Below are 19,670 nucleotides of genomic sequence, written 5' to 3' on the forward strand. Positions count from 1 at the left end.
ACACTGGAATAAGAGAAAGAAAGTATTTGCAAATCTTTCTGTGGGGCCTTGATTATTTATACAAAATCACAACTCAATATGTCCAATACTTGTCCCTTAAAGCCACTCAAATTAATCCGTCCCACAGGATCACCATAATAAGTAGTTTAAAATCACGCTAATATGCAAACACATAAATCTAACAGACCACACCTTTTTCAGTACAGTTGTAGGCTGAACTTCAGTACGAGTCAGAGAGAAGGGAAATGTGCTTTGCTGCAAATTAAAAGTGAAACTAAATGTAGCTGAGAGTTAAGAAGGAAGTTGTGGAATGTGCATTTGAGGTAACGGCTGTGTGAATTACCTGTAAGAAAGATTTTGGATTTAGCTGGCAGGTAAGATTGATGCTGACGATCCCTACATGCATATCTGTTATTACATTGTCCTGCTTGTTTTTTTAGATAAACATGCATGATATATAAAGTACAAATATGAAGGATATTAGGACCCACGTGGCCCTGCATACAAACAAGAACTTTGATACCAGGAAAACTGCTTGATAATGTGTCAGGATGTGTAGCTTCAGGAACATATTTTTTATGAGCCAGTGTTGCTTCTTTATCTGTGTGATTCTTATTTACTGTGTGCTTGGAGTTACAGTTCACCAACGGCCTTATCTTGTGGTTTGAGCATAGCATGTAGTTTGGCAATAATGTTCAGTATTTAAGTTTTGTATGTTAAAAAAACTATACAACACCTGCCATAATTCTTAATATGTAAGCTACACATCAAGGTCAAACTAAATGTCTGTAAATCAGCACGCACATTATATTAATCATTAACCATTGATTTTGCTATTCCGAAAAACTTCATGAAAAAAAAAGTCATGAGACTCAGATAAGGCTTTCAACACATTTTCTTGACATATGTATGAGGAACTGAATGATTTTGTTTTGGTTCTTCAAATGTCCACTGGATTTAAAGAGAGTCATAAAAAGCTAATAGGGGAACCTGGATCCTGTGATGAGCCACTGTGAAAAGAGAATAACCTAAAGGCGGCTGTGTGCTGTAGAGGACTTGATGGAAACACTCTGTCAACAGCAAGTATAGTTAGAAAACACAAAGAAACTACTGTATCCTGCTGAAAATAAAGAGTCAGAATAATGATTCTGAAGAAATCCAAAACTCAAAAACTCTAAAACCAACATGTCTAAGGAGCAGGCCATGACCACATCCTCTAACAAGTAAGTAAATTCATTTTTCAGTTTCATCTCACCCATTAAAAAAAAGACTCTCTTTCGATATTAAAGATGTTAAAGTCTTTCTGGACTTTATAGTCTACCTTGAATTTGTCAGTGCACTAAAAACTAAAATCCAGCCTGATGTCTGTCTGATAAGGAGGGGCACCTGACATCAACAGAGAACAACAAATCAAATTGTGATGTGTTTCCCTTATGTATATTTTCATGGGCATTATATCATATAAATACTTGGTTTTGCAGGTAATAAAATTATTGATATTGATATTAATACATTTTTATTGACTAGATGATTTAAAACCTTCAGGATTTTTGTGTTTCTGATTGGCTGTTGCACATATGTTGGTATATAATTGGTTGTTTTTATTAAAAAACATTTTTTTTATTCTATTGGGTAATTGTCTAAATGTCTTTTAGTGTGTACTTGTAATGGACCCTGATGAAGTTTACAGGCCAAAATGTGTTGTGCTAATAGCAATAAATATATTTGTAAGAAATCCCAGATGCATATGCCTCACCCCTTAATATGATGTACAGTGAGGGGCAGAAAATAATTGTTGGCTGAATTTAGGTTTCAAGAAGTACTGAAACTTCTTGAGGAAATAAGATGTGGTACAGTTTAGTTTACTGACAATATTTCAATCACTTTATTTATTGTTTATTTATGAATCGCTACCTTTACCAGATATACCTTTAGAGTCATATCTAGGTTCAATAATAATGTGTCACTGGTGCTAAGTGATCCAACATTAGTACTACATCGGGTGAAAAACTGTATAGGGAGCTGTCCCCCCACCTGGCTGTGCCCCTGTTAAACATGATAAACCTTAAAAACATGGGTTATAATGCTACTTACACAAGGGCCAAGGATTTAGACACAGTAAGAGACATAATGTAAAGTAACTTGCACATTGATGCTTAACAATAATAGGATGATTGTAGCTCAGGGGGTAGAGCAGGTTGTCCACCATATAAAGGGCTGACGGTTTAGTCCTAGCTCCTCCAGTCTACATTTTGATCTGTCCTTGAACAACACACTGTCCCTCACTGGTATGCCCATGTAGCAATTATGTTATTGATTGATTAAGCTTACTATTGAGAAACTATTTTCTAATCTGCATTACAGCTCTGATGACTACTTAAGGCCAGTGTCCCCTGCACCCAGTGTTGGTTCCATGAAAAGTGACAGGTCAAAGGACGATCCTCTCAACTTTAGTAAAAACGGACTGAGGTAAGATATTTTGCAGTCTTAGTACTTTAACACATAGAGATTTAGAGACAGTGTTGAAGATGTTTAACACGTTGAGATCTGACTGTGTAAAACATTTGTTTTTAAATATGTGTTAAAGTCCGCTTGAGAAGGAAAGACCAGTGTCTCCTGCACCCAGTGAGGGTTCGTTGAAAAGTTCCAGGTCCAAGGATGACCCTCCCAACTTTAGTCAAGGGGCACTCATGTAAGATGTTTTTCTAATACTTCTATAGTGAGAGATTTGGAGATCGAAAAAGAATAAAGGGGAAAAAACTGTGAAAATGAACAAATAAATGTAATATTCTTTTTTTTAATATATGAGCTCCAAATTGTTTAAGATAAATGCATTATTATAAATCTTAAGTAAATTGAAATCAGGTATGGAAAAGGAAAAAAAATCTAAAATGCTTCTGTTTTTTCTAAATTATTTATATTACCACCTACTTTGATTTTGATCACCTCTTGTAAAAGGTCTTGCAACAGGCTTAGTGATGTCGTTTTTGTTTTAATGGGACTCCTGTGTTCTGTGATGTGTTTATTGAGAGAACATGATGTTTCCCTTATGTATATTTTCATGGGCATTGTATCATATAGATACTTGGTTTTGCAGGTAAGAAAATCTTTGATATTAATCAATTTTTCATTAACTAGATGATTGAAAGCCTTCCGGATTTTGTGTTTCTGATTGGCTGTTACAAATATGTTGGTATTTTGTTGTTTTTATCTAAAAACTTAATTTATAACCTCCAATTCTATTTAAATATCTTTTATTAGGTACTTTAGACAGATCCCGATGAAGGCTACAGGCTGAAATGTATTTGGATAATAAAAATAAATTTTATATTTTGTACGGTTAATACTTTAAGACACAGAAATTCAAAGACCCTGTTGAAGATGTTGAATATGTTGAGATTTGACTCTGTAAAAACATTTTTTAAATCTGTGTTAAAGTCCACTGGAGAAAGAAAGATCAGTGTCCCCTGCACCCAGCGATGGTTCGCTGAAAAGTTCCAGGTCCAAGGATGACCCTCCCAACTTTAGTAAAGGGGCACTGAGGTAAGCTGTTTTTTTAATACTTCTATAGTGAGAGATTTGGAGATTGAAAAAGAATAAAGGGGAAAAAACTGTGAAACTGAACAAATAAATGTAATATTCTTTTTTTAATACATGAGCTCCAGATTATTTAAGATAAAGGCATTATTATGAAGCTTAAGTAAAAAAGTGTTTCTGATTGGCTGTTGCACATATGTTGGTATATGATTGGTTGTTTGTATTTAAAAAAAGGTTAGGTTTTTAGGTTCAATATTAATGTGTCACTGTTGCTAAGTGACATGACAGCCTCCATGAAGCAGGTGCTCCAACATTCGTACTAGTCAACAATTCAGTATTGACTGTCATAGTCAATTATCTTTGGCTATTAACAAAAATTTCCAAAATAATTTTATGGAGAAATGTTTTTCTGTGTTAAAGCTCACCTCAATCACAGAAACCAGTGCACAGCAGTGTCTCCGTGAATTCTGATCCGTCTAAAGACGACCCACGCAACTTCACAGAAAGTTCACATACTCAAGGTATTCAAACAATGATATATTTATCAAAGAACTTCAACTCACATAACAATTAATATTTATAATTACATTATAATGTGATTTTTAAGTTTAACAGGTGAAAAATCACATTACAATATAAAACTGTTTTGATATTGAAAGTTTTTTATGTGAAATTAATGCAAATAGCCTACTGCACACAACTTTTTTTGTCTTCACATAATTTCTATTTTTTTTTTGTTTTCAATCTAGAGAAAGATCCCAAACACAAGCTTTTATCAAACCTGAAGGAGAGAATCATCAGCCAATATAAAAATGAACTGAGTCAACACAAGCATGAGACTGAGCTCTATGAGATTGTGAAAGGCAAAGGGGATAAACCAAAAAAATTAGACCACGGTGATTTATTTAAGAAAAATGAGGTGCAAATAGTGCTAACCAAAGGATCGCATGGTGTTGGTAAAACATTTCAGACAAGAAAGTTTATGGTTGACTGGGCAAAAGGAAAGTTCAACAAAGACATAGACTTGATATTAGCATTACATTTTAGTGAGCTGAATTCAAGACAAGATGAAGATCAAAGCATGGAAGATTTCCTTAATCATCACTTGAACAATCAAAAACAAGCAGGAGTTTCCATCTCTGAAGAGTGTAAAGTACTTTTTGTCCTCGATGGCTTAGAAGAATGCCAACTTCCTCTTAATTTTGAAAACAACAAGAACCTGACTGATCTGAAAGAGGCAGCCTCTATGGATGTGCTACTAACAAACCTCATCAAAGGGGATCTGCTTCCCTCAGCAAAAATCTGGATCATCTCTCAACCTTCACATGTGGACAAGATTCCTGCCGACTATATTCACAAAGTGACGGAATGTCGAGGTAAGAAAGTGACATACAGTATTGTCATATCTAGTATGCCTACTACACTGTGTGTTTCTTAATTTTTGTTAGACGTTTTGTTACAATTTTAATTAAGAAAACCAGGTATCTATGACAATAGACAGTGTTATGAAAACAATTTATACATTTTTGTAAGCTTTTTAACCTTTTGAAATTTCTTGTTTTTTCATTTTATTTTGTTTTCATACCATTTAAGACCTGGTAATTCTGTCAAATCATAGAACGTCCAGTGGATCAGAGCTACTCACCATAATGTAAACAGCCCAAAGTATTAGTACAAATATGATTATCAGTATTGTAATGTTTTGTGTTTGGCTGAATTTCTTTGGTTATGCCAAGTAAATTGAGTAGTGAAGGTGGATGTGGACAAGATTCCTGCTGAATATATTGACAAAGTGACTGAATGTCGAGGTAAGAAAGACATTCACAGTGACTGTGATACCCAAAGTACTCATAGCATCCTACACGGTATGCAGTGATTACAGAGAACGTTTTAAGTGCAAAATATAACAAATGTTTCTACTAATAATACTATTAGTAAACATAAGATTTAATCCTGTCATCCAGTATTTTAAATCTATCTGTGCAGCTCACTGTGGTCAGTGAGCCTGACTTTATTATATTGCTCTTAATTCTTAGTAATGCCTCTAACATAAATGATCAGGACAAGTTAAAAAAAAGTTTAATGATCATTGTTCATAGTCATAGTCTCCACCTATGACAAATTATTTGGTGAATCAACATTCTCAGGAATCAGCTCCTGCTGGACCTATTTTCCTTATAAAGTTTAAATATCCCTTGTACTCTGACATTAGAGGATGCTGAGCTTAAAAAACCCTCCCTCTTGAAGCAGACTAGCTGTTCTTCCTGTGACAGATGAAAGGTTAGTTCTAAAACTGGAGTTCTGATCTGAACATGGAATACAATGCTTCTCCTGGCTCACAGCTCTCAACTCCCTATCCTGCCAGTGTGCTGATCATTATTGTTATACTTTTATAAAACATGTGATTATTATTCTAATGCATGTGTTGGCCATGTTTTACTAATTTTTAGTTATTCATTTTAAATTTGAAGCTCCATCTAGCCCCTCTATGAAAAATTTATGTCATATATATTTACATGATCAATATAACTTTACTGTCCTCTAATTTCAGCACAAATTCTCTGCACCCTCTCATCAACTACAGCTCTTTCCCAATGTTCTTGTCACTTACTACATTAACACACATTAACTAGCTAAACTAGCTCCCATTAAACCCAGCTGGACTCCTTTGGGCATTAAGCATTCATATCAACTAGAGCACCATTCATGAAAACTGCTCCCACTGTACACATCAAAGTCTATAAGATCACCTTTAGAAATACAAACAAGCTTTAAGCTTAGTTCTCCATGTGATCTAATTAAACAAGCTCATAAAACCCATAGATGACGTATCCCAGCATTTCTCTGTCTTACTTTTCTCATCTTTTTCCAATCCACTCTTGCAATCTCCACCACCACTGCTTGTAACTCCCCTCCCCTGTTAACAATCACACCAGTCTTTTGTTTTTCTCCTAGATCTCACACCTTTGTCCTTCAATTTTAGCTGTCACAACTTATCCCTGTGCTCTTCATGTGTGAGCCCAACTCTCAAATGGTTTTACCCCAGTATTTGAGAAACCTGCACTTAATTCTGGCCTTTTTCAGTAACTTCAAGCCCATCTCTAACCTTCCATTTCTGTCTGAACTCCTGCAATGTGTTGTAGCAATCCACCTCAAAGCCCACCTAAGCTAAATTAATAACCTATTTAAACAATTTCAATCTGACTTCTCAGACCCTAACCAGCACCGAAACTGCCTTCATCAAAGTCACAGTGATCTCCTGATTTCCTCCAACCATGACCAACTCCACATTCTGTCTCTCTTGAGCTCAGTCCAGTATTTGACACCATCACTCATTTTGTTTCTTTTCCATCTGCAATCAACACTTAAACTCAAGGACACTGCTCTTTTGTGTCTAAAATCCTAAATATCTGACAGAAAATACTTCATCTGCACCACAAACTATATTTTCTGCACTGCTCTGTCTGTGGTTTGCAGGAATAATGCAAAAAATCTTTCTAAAATTGCAACAAATCTGACATAATTATCATGATCTCAAAACAAAAAACATTTATAAAACATCTAAAATTTCTGTCCATCAAAACTGTTCTTCCTTCATCCCAGATCCAAAATCTAGGCATCATCTTTGATCAGTCACTCTCTTTTGAGAGCATTATTAACCAAACAGTTTACCTTTAATTAAAACATTGCACTTATCCAGTCATACTAAGCAGTTTCTACTGCTTAAATTCTAATCCATGCTCTAGTCACACCCAGATTAGACAACTATACATAATGTATGGCTTGTAGAACTTGGCATAACAGAGCTCTTGAAATCTCCTTCAACCCTGCAGTACAAAGGTGAAAAAGGTACTTTAATACTTTAATTTGAGTACTTTTTATCTTCTAGTATGAGTTGTTCGACAGTAAAATCATCATCAATCCACTGCAGTTAAGCAAATATCATCAAAATATCCTTGTGAATTCTTCTACCAAAACAAATATGCCGGCCAATGGTGTTTTATAAATAAAGCAACTTTTGCTGAAATGGACAAAAAAAAAAATCCTGTACAGTATCAGAGAAGAGGATGACACAAGGCAGGATCGGATTGATGCCCAACAATAGTATATCTCTGCTATTTACCCTCTGAGACAAAGTTTTGTCATGTTATGTTCTTACTGCAATGCTAAGGGAAAAACTATTAAACATCATTCAATCAAACATACAAACTAAAATAACTCAAATATCTTTAGACATGTATCTTTGTCCTCCTCATCTATCCTGTTGTTACATAAAAACTGTGCATAAAGTGAATGGTGATCTTCTTGGGAATAGTGTTCACGTGAAAGCTGGATGCAAGATTAAGTATGTATTGTTCTTAGTAATACTTTTTAAGTGATCTATAACTGTCTTCTCTCTCTAGAGAAAGATCTCAAAAAGAAACTCACGGCCATTCTGAAAGAGAAAATGCAGAAGGAGTATGAGAAGGAACGGAGGGAAGATCGGATTGAGGCAAAAATCTACGAGATAAAAACTTCCAAAAACAAGACAGAAGTAAAAACATCAGAATGCAGCTACAATAATTTATTTTCTCCAAAAGAAGTGCGAGTGGTGCTAACTGAAGGAGTGGCTGATATTGGTAAAACCTTTCAAACAAGGAAGTTTATGATTGACTGGGCCAAAGGAAAGTCCAACAAAGACATAGACTTGATATTAGCATTACATTTTAGTGAGCTGAATTCAAGACAAGATGAAGATCAAAGCATGGAAGATTTCCTTAATCATCACTTGAACAATCAAAAACAAGCAGGAGTTTCCATCTCTGACGAGTGTAAAGTACTTTTTCTCCTCGATGGCTTAGAAAAATGCAAACCTTCTCTTGACTTCAAAAACAACAAGAACCTGACTGATCTGAAAGAGGCAGCCTCTATGGATGTGCTACTAACAAACCTCATCAAAGGGGATCTGCTTCCCTCAGCAAAAATCTGGATCATCTCTCAACCTTCACATGTGGACAAGATTCCTGCCGACTATATTCACAAAGTGACGGAATGTCGAGGTAAGAAAGTGACATACAGTATTGTCATATCTAGTATGCCTACTACACTGTGTGTTTCTTAATTTTTGTTAGACGTTTTGTTACAATTTTAATTAAGAAAACCAGGTATCTATGACAATAGACAGTGTTATGAAAACAATTTATACATTTTTGTAAGCTTTTTAACCTTTTGAAATTTCTTGTTTTTTCATTTTATTTTGTTTTCATACCATTTAAGACCTGGTAATTCTGTCAAATCGTAGAACGTCCAGTGGATCAGAGCTACTCACCATAATGTAAACAGCCCAAAGTATTAGTACAAATATGATTATCAGTATTGTAATGTTTTGTGTTTGGCTGAATTTCTTTGGTTATGCCAAGTAAATTGAGTAGTGAAGGTGGATGTGGACAGGAACAGGAATACAACTTTTTTAAATTTCTCAGCATACAGAGGGTGACCAGGAGAGAATAACACAAAAACATTTGAGCGATTCCTCCTACGGCAGAAAATTAATTTCTTATTTTGGAGAAAGCAGGAGAGGAACAAATTGAGATAGAGGAGAAAAATGTGGCCCAAGGCAGGCTGTCCGTCCTACATAATTAATAATGTACTGAATGTCTTTCTGTTTTTTCAGAGACCCCGGAGCGCAGACAGACCCTGGTGAAAAACTTGAAGAAAAGATTTCTTACAGAATACAGTCAAGATGAAGACCTCACTCATCCTAACCAGACAAACACAGAACACATCATGAGAGAAGACAGCACTGAAGTCAATGGTGCAGAGAAAAGTGGACAGACTGTGATAAAGTCAATAAAACAAATGAATTCAATATCTGATATTTTCAATGATGGAAATGGAAAACAAATCAGAACAGTGCTGACCATTGGAGAAGCTGATATTGGAAAATCCTTTCATATGAAGAAATTCATAAAAGACTGGGCTAAAAATGAGAAGTCAATGTTTACTTGGTTCACTGATAAAGTTACTGAGTTACTTTGGAGCAAACCCAAAGTTGAAGAAGTCATATTTCCACTAAACTTCTCAAAACTTAACTTGACAAAAGACACAAAAGTCAGTTTAGTTGATCTCATTAACAATTTGTTTGAGGAAACCAAAAAATCAGTCATCTCCGACTTTACACAGTTAAAGGTTTTATTTGCTTTGGATGGACTGGACAGATACCAAACTCCTCTTGACTTTGACAACAACGAAACATTAACTGATGTTAGAAAGCCAGCCTTGGTGGATGTGCTGCTGACAAATCTCATCAAAGGAAACCTTCTGCCTCGTGCCCAGGTCTGGATAACCTCTCGACCCTCACATGCTAAACAACTGCCTGTTGACAGAATGACAGAAATACGAGGTAAGTTCAGAGAATAGAGAATTCAGTTTGTTATATACGGTGAACTCACGGGATAAGCTGAAAGGACAAAAAAAAAAAAAAAAAAAAAGAATTTACACAAATCTGAAGGAAACTGAAAAATTAAATATTATATTGGTACTTGATTGATACTGATAGTTTCCTTATCCTTTTCATCAAACCAATGTAAGAGCTATACAAAGTAAACACAGACAAAACAATAAATTAAAACCATATTGGACCATTGATACATTGTATAGCAGACTTACATTAAGACAAATAAGCAACTTAATCAACACAGAAATTTAAATGTCATACAAAATTACATAAATCATAAAACCAACTAGAGCTAAACACAAAAAGATACTATCCGTAACTGTCTCCTTAATGTCTTTAGTCACGTTTTATTTCTTCGCCTTCTACCTTTTACCATCTTCTAACATTGTTAATTTTCATTCTTTATTATGTGTTGGCTAACAAAAAGTGAAATTATTTAACCCCAGTTATCAAAATACATAATATTAAGTGCAAAGCATCAGCTACAGATCTAAATGATGTACAACATTTAATGCCTTTCATAATTGGCCAACAACATAACTTTAGTCAACTCCAATGCTCTCACACAGAATACTCATTCATTCAGTTATTCACCTCATTGTGTGTCCTACTGACAGAGCCGAAATGAGTAAACTAACTAGGTTATGTGTTATATTACAGCATACAACATACTATAAACAGTAATATATATATTACATAATGTTTTAGTTTAGATTTAAGTGCAAAAATAGCCTAATTAAAGATGCCTCTAGCTGTTTCTAAACATCAAAGAATATGCTGAATATTGCAACCAAGCTTACAGAGAAGTAAAAAAACTGAGTAAATAAATCACTGTAATTTTAGGAGCTTTGCTAATTTCTTACAACTTTTATTTTCTTACAGAGAAGCCTGATGTTGCAAGTCACCGAAAACTGAAATCTCAGCTGAAAGAGCAATTTACCCAGGTGGCTGAGGGGATTGATAGGCAGAAAACATCTGCTCTTCTGAATGAAATCTTCACTGATCTCTACATCATAGAGGGAGAGAGGGGAGAGGTCAATGCGCAGAGTGAATCCAGGCATGTCCAAGATGCAAACTGCAAACCAGTAGGACAAGAAACACCCATTAAATATCATGACATCTTCAGAACTGCACCTGGAGACAACAAACCCATCAGGACTGTGCTAACAATTGGAATTGCAGGCATTGGAAAAACTTTTGCGTCCATGAAGTACATGCTGGACTGGGCTGAGGGTAAAGCTGTTGAAAACAGATATTACACGTTTCCACTTCCTTTCCGAGAGCTGAATTTAAGAAAAGACAGCGAACACAGTTTCGAGCAACTTCTGCATCAGTTCTTCCCGGCTATGGAAACATCAGAAATAAACGACTACGACAAGTATAACATTCTTCTTGTTCTTGACGGCTTTGATGAATATCGCCTTAATCTTGATTTCAGCAAAAGTCCAGTTTGGAGAGATATGAAAGCTCCAACCTCAGTGAATGTTCTGCTTACAAACCTTATTCAAGGAAACCTGCTTCCCAACGCTCAAATATGGATCACCTCCCGACCTGCAGCATCCAATAATATCCCTTCTGATAAAGTTGACCGAGTTACAGAGGTGCGAGGATTCAATGACGACCAGAAGGAAGAGTACTTCAGGAAGAGATTCAGTGATAAAGACTTGGCTGAGAAAATCTTGTCACATGTGAAGAAATCAAGGAGCCTTTATATCATGTGTCACATCCCGGTCTTCTGTTGGATCACTTCAGAAGTTCTGGAGGACTTTGTTAAACGAAACCAAGAAGAGGGAATGCCCAAGACTCTGACGGACATGTACATACACCTTCTTTTGCTGCAGTGCCGACAGGCCAATGTTAAGTATGGAGAAGATGAAACAGGTGAAAGTTCTGAGACGGACTCATGTTGGAATACAAGGAACAAGGAAACAATTCTGTCTCTGGCCAAACTGGCTTTCGAGGGGCTGGAGAAAAGGAATTTTCTCTTCTGTGAAGAAAATCTGACAGAGTATGGCGTTGACATCACAAGAGCAGCAGTCTTCTCTGGGTTATTCACTCAAATCAAACGAGAAGGTCGTGGGTTGTACCAACAGAAATTGTTTTTCTTTGCACATCTGAGCATTCAAGAGTTCCTGGCAGCTTTTTATGCATTTCACACATTCAATAACAAAGGTGAAAATGTGCTTACCACACCTGCCTCAATTGTTGCAGACTTGAATGCATCAGACTTCTACAAGAAAGCAGTGGACAAGGCATTAGACAGCGAACATGGAGACTGGGACATGTTTCTTCGCTTCCTGCTTGGCCTCTCTCTGGAAACTAATATGACTCTACTGCAAGAGCTGCTGAAAAAAACTGAAAATAAAAATACCAACAAGGAAACAATTAAGTACATCAAGGAGAAGATCAGAGAAGAGAATAGTGATGCAGATAAAAATCTCAACCTTTTCTACTGTCTGAATGAACTGAATGACCACTCTCTTGTGAAAGAAGTCAAAAAGTACATGTCAGAAACACAGACATTTGGACATTTTTCTGCTGCTGAGTGGTCGGCTCTGACTTTTGTGCTACTGACGTCAGATGAGAAACTTGATGTGTTTGATCTTAAAAAGTACCTGAAGTCAGAGAAAGTTCTTCTGGGAATGTTGCCAGTGGTCAAGGTCTCCAAAACCACATTGTAAGTACTTTGAAAAAGGCTCTTGACAAATTACTCATGTTACATCATGGTCACATACAGGGAATTAAAGGGCACAAAACAATCAGTGGACAGAAGACCACTATGGGGCAATTAGTGAAGGGTTTTTATTGTTGACCTTTTAAACAGCACAAAACCAAAAACACTAAATGAACAATTGATAAACAAGGTGTCTGATTTTATTACAGTGCAGTGTTTTAATCCCCTGAGGAACCACAACTATATATATTTTTTTAATATCCTCATTAACACCATGACAAAACATACTGCGGTAAGGCTACGTATGTAGCTCAACACAGAGAGAACACTGGAGCCTCATCCAGCCATTTAAAACTTACAATCTACAAAATTTAAGAATCCAACTAGCTGTAGCATTTGGCTTCAAATCAATCTACCTGGATCATTACATAGTGATGCTTTGGCAAAGCATTTCATATATACATGCATACCTTTTTGCATTAACATATGATGCACAGGGTTCCACTGATTGGTTTGAAGGGCGAGCCTCAATTAAAAAAGTAATATCTCTGCTTTGCTGCCAGTGTTGATCCTTATATCTGTTTCACTTGTGCTGCGTCGATGGCACCTCTTGACAATAAGATTAGTTATTAAGCATTTTGCTGTCAAAATTATTAATTAAAAATATATATTCTAAATGAGGCATTGCAAATTGACTGTTCCTTGAGTTTCTTTTAAAATAAAATTTCTTTTACAGGCTGAGTTGGTGTGAACTCTCTGAGGAATCTTGCAAAGGTCTGACATCCTCAGTCCTCACATCTCCATCCTCTAATCTCACAGAGCTGGATCTAAGTCACAATGACCTGCTGGATTCAGGTGTAGAGTTACTTGCTCGTGGCTTAGAAAACCTACATTGTAAACTGGAGATTCTCAAGTGAGTGTACACTGGCCAAATTTAGCTTTTCACGGTAATACAATGACTTTAAAGCAAGATGTTCTTGTTTGCTTATAAAGAAAACACATCACTAACAGAAAAGTTTAGTGTGACTAGAAAGACAATTGTGTAAAACGTTTGTGTGTGTGTGTGTGTGTGTGTGTGTGTGGTGTGCAGGCTCTTAGGTTGTCAGGTGACTGAGAAAGGCTGTTCATTCCTGGCCTTAGCTCTCAAATCCAACAGGAGCTCCACCATAAAAGAGCTGGATCTGAGTTACAATCACCCAGGAGACAATGGGGCAAAGATGCTTTCTGTTCTAGTGGAGGATCCAGACAAGAAGCTGAAGACACTGAGGTATGTTAATATGTCTGGATTTCTGTTTGTACAGTATGTGTACATCTGTAGTGGTATACAGTATGTGGTTCTCTTAAATCAGGTCAAACAGAGAATACATCTACACCAAAATAATTAGAGGCAGAAATCTCAAATAACTTAGTTCTAGGCTAAATGGGTTGTTAGAAATTCAGATACTACAACCATAAGTGGACACCTAATCATTCATAGAGCCTAAAGATTGATGCTGACTTAGTTCCCTACCAAATATGCTAACCCAGCTTTAGGTTTATTACGCATTATGTCTACCTTTTCTAACTAACTGTCCTGCTAATTAACTCAGGGGAGAGTAACATATTTTACAAATAAATATATTTAAGGTCAAATCTTTGTAAAAATAGATGATTTTTTTGATTTAATTGCTTTAAAAAAACTTGTATTAAATTTAAAAAAGTATGTCTGTGATGACACTATTATCTTTATTTAATATAGTTTGGAACATGGTGGAGAGCACCGATTAAAGCCAGGCCTAAAGAAATGTAAGTATTTTGTAACAACTGCTTTGATTCTGTATTGTAACCTAAGGTTCTGTAAATTAGGAGCAGCTCCCTGTGCTTTTAGCCTTATCCCTCCTTGCACCAGCAACCTGAGGAAAAAATTGTTGACACCCACCCAGAATATGGGCCTTTTATCATGGGACTAAAGCCCATGGGTCCTTCATTAATGCACACCTCCCTGAGCCTTCACTGTATTAGGTCAGATCAAAAGCAGGAAATGTTCTATGCAGCACTTTGCCAAAGAGAACCCAAGAGCACACTGATGGATATATGGTGCTGAAATGCAGCCCATCACTGCAGCCCAGACACACTCTTTCAGTGGCCAAGCCCACAAACTTTGGCGTATCAATGGAAAGCTCCTGATTACTCCTGCTGCCTGAAAAAGTGCATATCCATGCCATGGGAACTCTAAAGGCTGGCCTGTCAACATTCTCTTCAGGCACTGTAATCATAAGGCTCTGGGATGCTCTGGAGTTATTAGAATGAGTGCCAGCCCCTGTTTGCACCCCGATCCAACAAAGGTGGGATCAAGACAAGCGAGGAAAAGACATATAGGACCTGGATCAGGCATGATGTGCAAACAGATTGACCCCCAGCAAAGTGTTGTCCCACACCCTCAGAGAAAAGCACAACTGGCACTGTGCATTGTGCCATGAACAGATCCATCTTGGCCCAAACAAACCTGGTTCATATCTAAGCCTGGCCAAATCCAGGTGCAAACATCAGTCTCCTTGGTGAAGCCCATCCTCATGATAAGGGTCCTCTCCAAGCTGCCAAACCTCTTTGGCCCAGACTGTGAACAACTCACCCAGCTGCTGGAGCACATTGAGGAACAGCCCCTTACAGAAGTGGCACAAACCCTGATGTCAGCACGTTGTGTGATGACCCCACATACAGCTCATTTATCATCAAGCTCATCCCAAATATATTTCCAGCACCACGATCAGGCCAGGTGTGACAACTGGTTGAGCAGATGAAAAGCCTGTGCTTTGGGTGGGTGTTGAAAGTTTTTTCTCTTCTCACAAGGAGGGATAAGACTCAATAAAGCAAAAATCTAGGGTGTTGCACACTGATGAAACTGAAACTAAGGTGATAAAAAGAAACTGAAATCAAATTAAAAATGACATAAATTCACATAAACATGTTTTATATTTTCCTCACTTATGTGTTGTTTGTTTCTCTGTCAGATTATGTAGATCTGAAGTTTGATGAAAGCACAGTGAGCAAAAGGCTTGTTCTGTCTGAAGGGAACAGGAAAGTCAGAATTGTAAAAAGATCAGTGGAGAGGGTATCACGACCTGAAAACAAGGACAGGTTTAAGAGGACTCAGGTGTTTTGTGAAGAGGGCCTGAAAGGCATCTGCTACTGGGAGGTGGAGTGGTGGGACAAGGTCGGCATCGCAGTGGCTTATAATGACGTAGGTAGAAAATGGGACAGAACTGGTGGACTTGGATGCAATGAGGTGTCCTGGAGTCTGATTTGCTCCAAGGATGGATACATCGCCATACATGGGAATGTATCTGAAAATATTCAAAAGCCTCTTAGCCATAAAATAGCAGTGTTACTGGATTGGGAAAGTGGGAATCTGAGTTATCACAGTGTGTCATCAGGAGAGCTGAGCCTCATACACACCTTCAAAGCTAAATTCACTGAACCGTTGTTCCCAGGCTTCTGGTTGAGGAATGGTTCTGTGGCTTTGTGTAACATAGACTAAACATTTCTGTCTTTAATGGACATGGATATTTATAATTTTATTTTTGATAATTTGTGTATTAAATTTAAAAGCAACATGAAAGATTTAAATATGCTCACTAATGAGATTTTGCTTTTTCCATTTTTAATATGTTTTACTATGTATACTATGTAAAATGCCCTGATCAAAGAAATAATGTTATTGAGATGTACTGAGCGAGTACACAGTATGTAGATTGATTTTCTTATTCTACTTTGTTCTGTTTTCCAAAACCGGCACTGGAACATCATATTGTTTAATTTGTCCATGTACACACTCATAGTGTTGGAGATTGTTGTTTTTTTTTTTTTTATTCAGGCCATTCATTTCTTCACTTATTCAAATGAAAAACAGCGTAGACAACACACAACACAACAGAGAGAAAATTAAGAGAAGAGACAAAAAGCTTCACCCAAAACAAGACACTGATAAACGCCATTTACTTTAAGAGTAAGATGAATAAGCATAAGGCAGATTGTAAGGGACATATTAGCTTTAGACATACTGAAAACATTGGGCTCTCCACATAGTCAGTCAAAGTAAGTCAGATTATGTTGTGTTGTGTTGTTTTTTGTTGTGTTTGTACGCGTGAAAAGTGAAATGGAAAAAGAACAGAAGCTAAATAAAGAATGCAAAGAAACTTTCACTGCTTAGATTCTTTCCTTCAGCTAGAGCTTTTTCTAACTCTTCAGCTCTCTCTGTTTTTATCTTCCTCACTTTGTGTCACATAACTACAGTCAAATAACTGGAAGATACAATTAACTGACCTTTCCCTCCCTCTTGATCCAAAATAAAAATGTGGGTTTTGTTGTATTGAGAGAAATAAATGGAATTGAAATAGCCACAGCTACATAAAATAATTGATGATGTTGACACCAGTTTTCTAACTAATTTTAGACTTTCCATCGTTTTGTAACTGCTCATCCTGTTTAGGGCCACACAAACACTTACAACTTACATAGGCCTTTTAGTTGTTCAAGGACAAAACACGGCAACTTCCATGTATTCGTGGCTGTCTTTTACAGCCAAATTTACATATCTGCCTACTGGCATGATGTGTCTGCGTGCATGCTTGTAAGCATCTGAATAAAACCGACAATGAATTACACCCATGAAGAACAAGCTTAAATGAAAGCTGGGGGCAAGAGAAAGAGCAAAGGGAGGGAAAGCAGAGAACTGAAAGGAAACATTTGGCACAATAGCACCCGGCACACTGAAGGCCTCTTTGCACAAGCTGCTTCGTTGTTACTACAAACCAAATCTTTGAAGAAACTAAAGAATCACATTTAGCTGTGGGCCCACATCAGAGACCTCGTAGGAACAACAGACATGTTTGGTTCATTCATGATCTTTCCTGTTTGTGCTTCTTTTGCTCTTCTACTATTGCTCTGCCTCTGCTAATTGACAACACATTCAGAGCCTCACTCTGCCTCTGTCACTGAAGATTTATTTTGATTAGAGAGCTGCCTGTAAAAAGCCTGGAGTTGAACGCACAAGTGTTTGCGTGGGTTTGCTGAATGGACACAAGGGCTTCTGCCTGAGTAAATGGGACTGCTGAAAAACTTCAAAAACATAATGGAGCTTTTTTATGTTTGTTTGGCCTGGAAAAGACCTGTTGTGGTCGAAACATCATGTCATGTCAATAAATTGTGGAAACTCAGTGTGTGGTCATCTGTATCAGTTGTTGTTTGAGCTATTTGAAAGAAAAAAGTTAAAACCTCAGACATTTGGTTTGCTTGGTTTGGGTCCATGAACCATTCTTAATTCAAAGTACTCAGTGGCTGTGTTTTACTGACATTTGTCAAATCCTTTTGCTTCTCGAACAGACGCTTTTGGCCACTGTAGGTTTTCATATTTCAGTCGCCTCTCCTCATATCTGCCACAATTACATGACATTAAAATGGTGTCTTCTTTCCCCCCTAGTTATGCTTCTCTCTCTTTTATTCTGCAGGTTGAGCTTCGGGGCTTGTGTGTCCTACCCACCTGCCCAGTGTTTTGTCTGTTGCTTCTTTTTGCTCTTCTTGTCTCACTCAGCTCTCTATTCACCCCACATGGTTGTGGCAGATTAAGGTAGATTTTCCTCTCTGTCTTCTGTCATTCTGTAAGCTCTTTACCTTACTGTGCCTTGAGATCAATTTGTTTAGATTTGGTGCTAAATAAATGAATACAACTGATATGAATTTAATTGTAATGTTTGAAAGTGATGTTTTTAAAAAATATATATTTGAAGCATTGGTGATGTATATATAGACACCAAAGGACATAATAAAATTTGACACTGTGAGAATAAGAAGGGGTTGGAGCAACATAACTTATAACATAACAGTAGCAGTTTTTTTCTTTGGTAGCACAAGAAACAAAAAAAAACATCTGCTCATGAGCATCTGAGCAGTTTTTCAGCAACATAATATTCAATGCACAATAAACTAGTGCAAATGTTCCTTCATTGCAAATTTACTGAAACAAAATGTGTTATTAATTTATCAGAGACAATCCAAATTGTGCACTAATTTAATTTTCAGTATTTTCCCATAACCTTTTTTATCCATTCCTTGACCATTTTTGTTGTTTCTGATGATGAAAGAACATTTGCACTAACGTGTGAATGTGCATTGCTATATGTTATGTTTGCATTTCTGTTAAATGGAAATTGCATGTAGGTTGAAGCAAACTTATATTAACAATGCAAATTCAATTAGTACAAATGTTCCTTAAGCATTAGAGGTAACAGAAATCGTCAAGGAATGTATAAAAAGGTTATAGTAGAATAATGAAAATACCATTTATATTTTTTTATTATTAAGTTTGTATCCCTCTTGATAAATTAATACAAAATTAATTGATTTATCTTAAGGAACATTTGTTCTACTGTTCTACTGTAGCTGTGCATTAAATACTATGATGAAAAAACTTTTTTTTAATTGTTTTTGCCATTTCAGAAAGAGAGGATGCACATTTTTACACCCAACTGTATTAACTTTAGTGCTCAATTAAAATAGTAATTTGTGTCTTTTATCACGCTCTAACATCACATAAACCCCATTCAGTGGCAGGGTCAGTGGTATGACGTGTTCTTGATGTGCCAGGCACATCAGAAAAACCTTCAAGATGAAGCTGAAATTACCATGTAATTTGATAAACCATGAGCAACTAAAGTGTTTAAGATATTCCAACCCTGACATTGCCTGAATGAATAAAAATAAGGGCTTTCAGCACCCTTCACTTCCACCTCTTCATACTCTGCCCTGCAGCCTGGAAAGACAAAGTGAATTAGAGTCTAATAGCAGTTTGCCGGTATCATGTTTGTATAATAATGTTTGTGTGTGTGGTGTGTGTGTGCCTGTGTGAATTTGAGCTGTCACTGAATCCATCAATCCATCCAGGATGCTCTGCTCCCGACCTCTGCATCCACTCTCCCACTCACAGACCAATCACATTCCACACTCCTTCACCTTCCCAGGATCCCAGGATCCCAGGGACCCAGGGTG

At 36.8% G+C, this 19,670-nt stretch overlaps 1 protein-coding gene across 3 annotated transcripts; it reads left to right on the forward strand.

The window, feature by feature from the left end:
• Positions 1 to 218: 218 nt before the first annotated feature.
• Positions 219 to 18,437, forward strand: LOC137139871 (uncharacterized). 3 transcript variants are annotated; one of them, XM_067527715.1, is made up of 14 exons: positions 219 to 374; positions 964 to 1,223; positions 2,365 to 2,469; positions 2,588 to 2,692; positions 3,439 to 3,543; positions 3,958 to 4,058; positions 4,287 to 4,913; positions 7,941 to 8,576; positions 9,191 to 9,919; positions 10,856 to 12,650; positions 13,384 to 13,560; positions 13,738 to 13,914; positions 14,386 to 14,432; positions 15,638 to 16,822. In XM_067527715.1, exons 2-14 carry the CDS (start codon positions 1,186 to 1,188, stop codon positions 16,162 to 16,164), a joined length of 5,169 nt encoding a protein of 1,722 aa, XP_067383816.1. In that variant the 5' UTR covers positions 219 to 374; positions 964 to 1,185; the 3' UTR covers positions 16,165 to 16,822. The 3 variants fall into 3 exon arrangements, with proteins under 3 accessions (XP_067383816.1, XP_067383818.1, XP_067383817.1); XM_067527717.1 differs by lacking the exon at positions 15,638 to 16,822 and adding an exon at positions 18,134 to 18,437 and having other exon boundaries at positions 233 to 1,223; XM_067527716.1 differs by lacking the exon at positions 964 to 1,223 and having other exon boundaries at positions 238 to 374.
• Positions 18,438 to 19,670: the final 1,233 nt, after the last annotated feature.

This window comes from Channa argus, chromosome 13 (genome assembly GCF_033026475.1).
Source record: "Channa argus isolate prfri chromosome 13, Channa argus male v1.0, whole genome shotgun sequence".
NCBI lineage: Eukaryota > Metazoa > Chordata > Actinopteri > Anabantiformes > Channidae > Channa > Channa argus.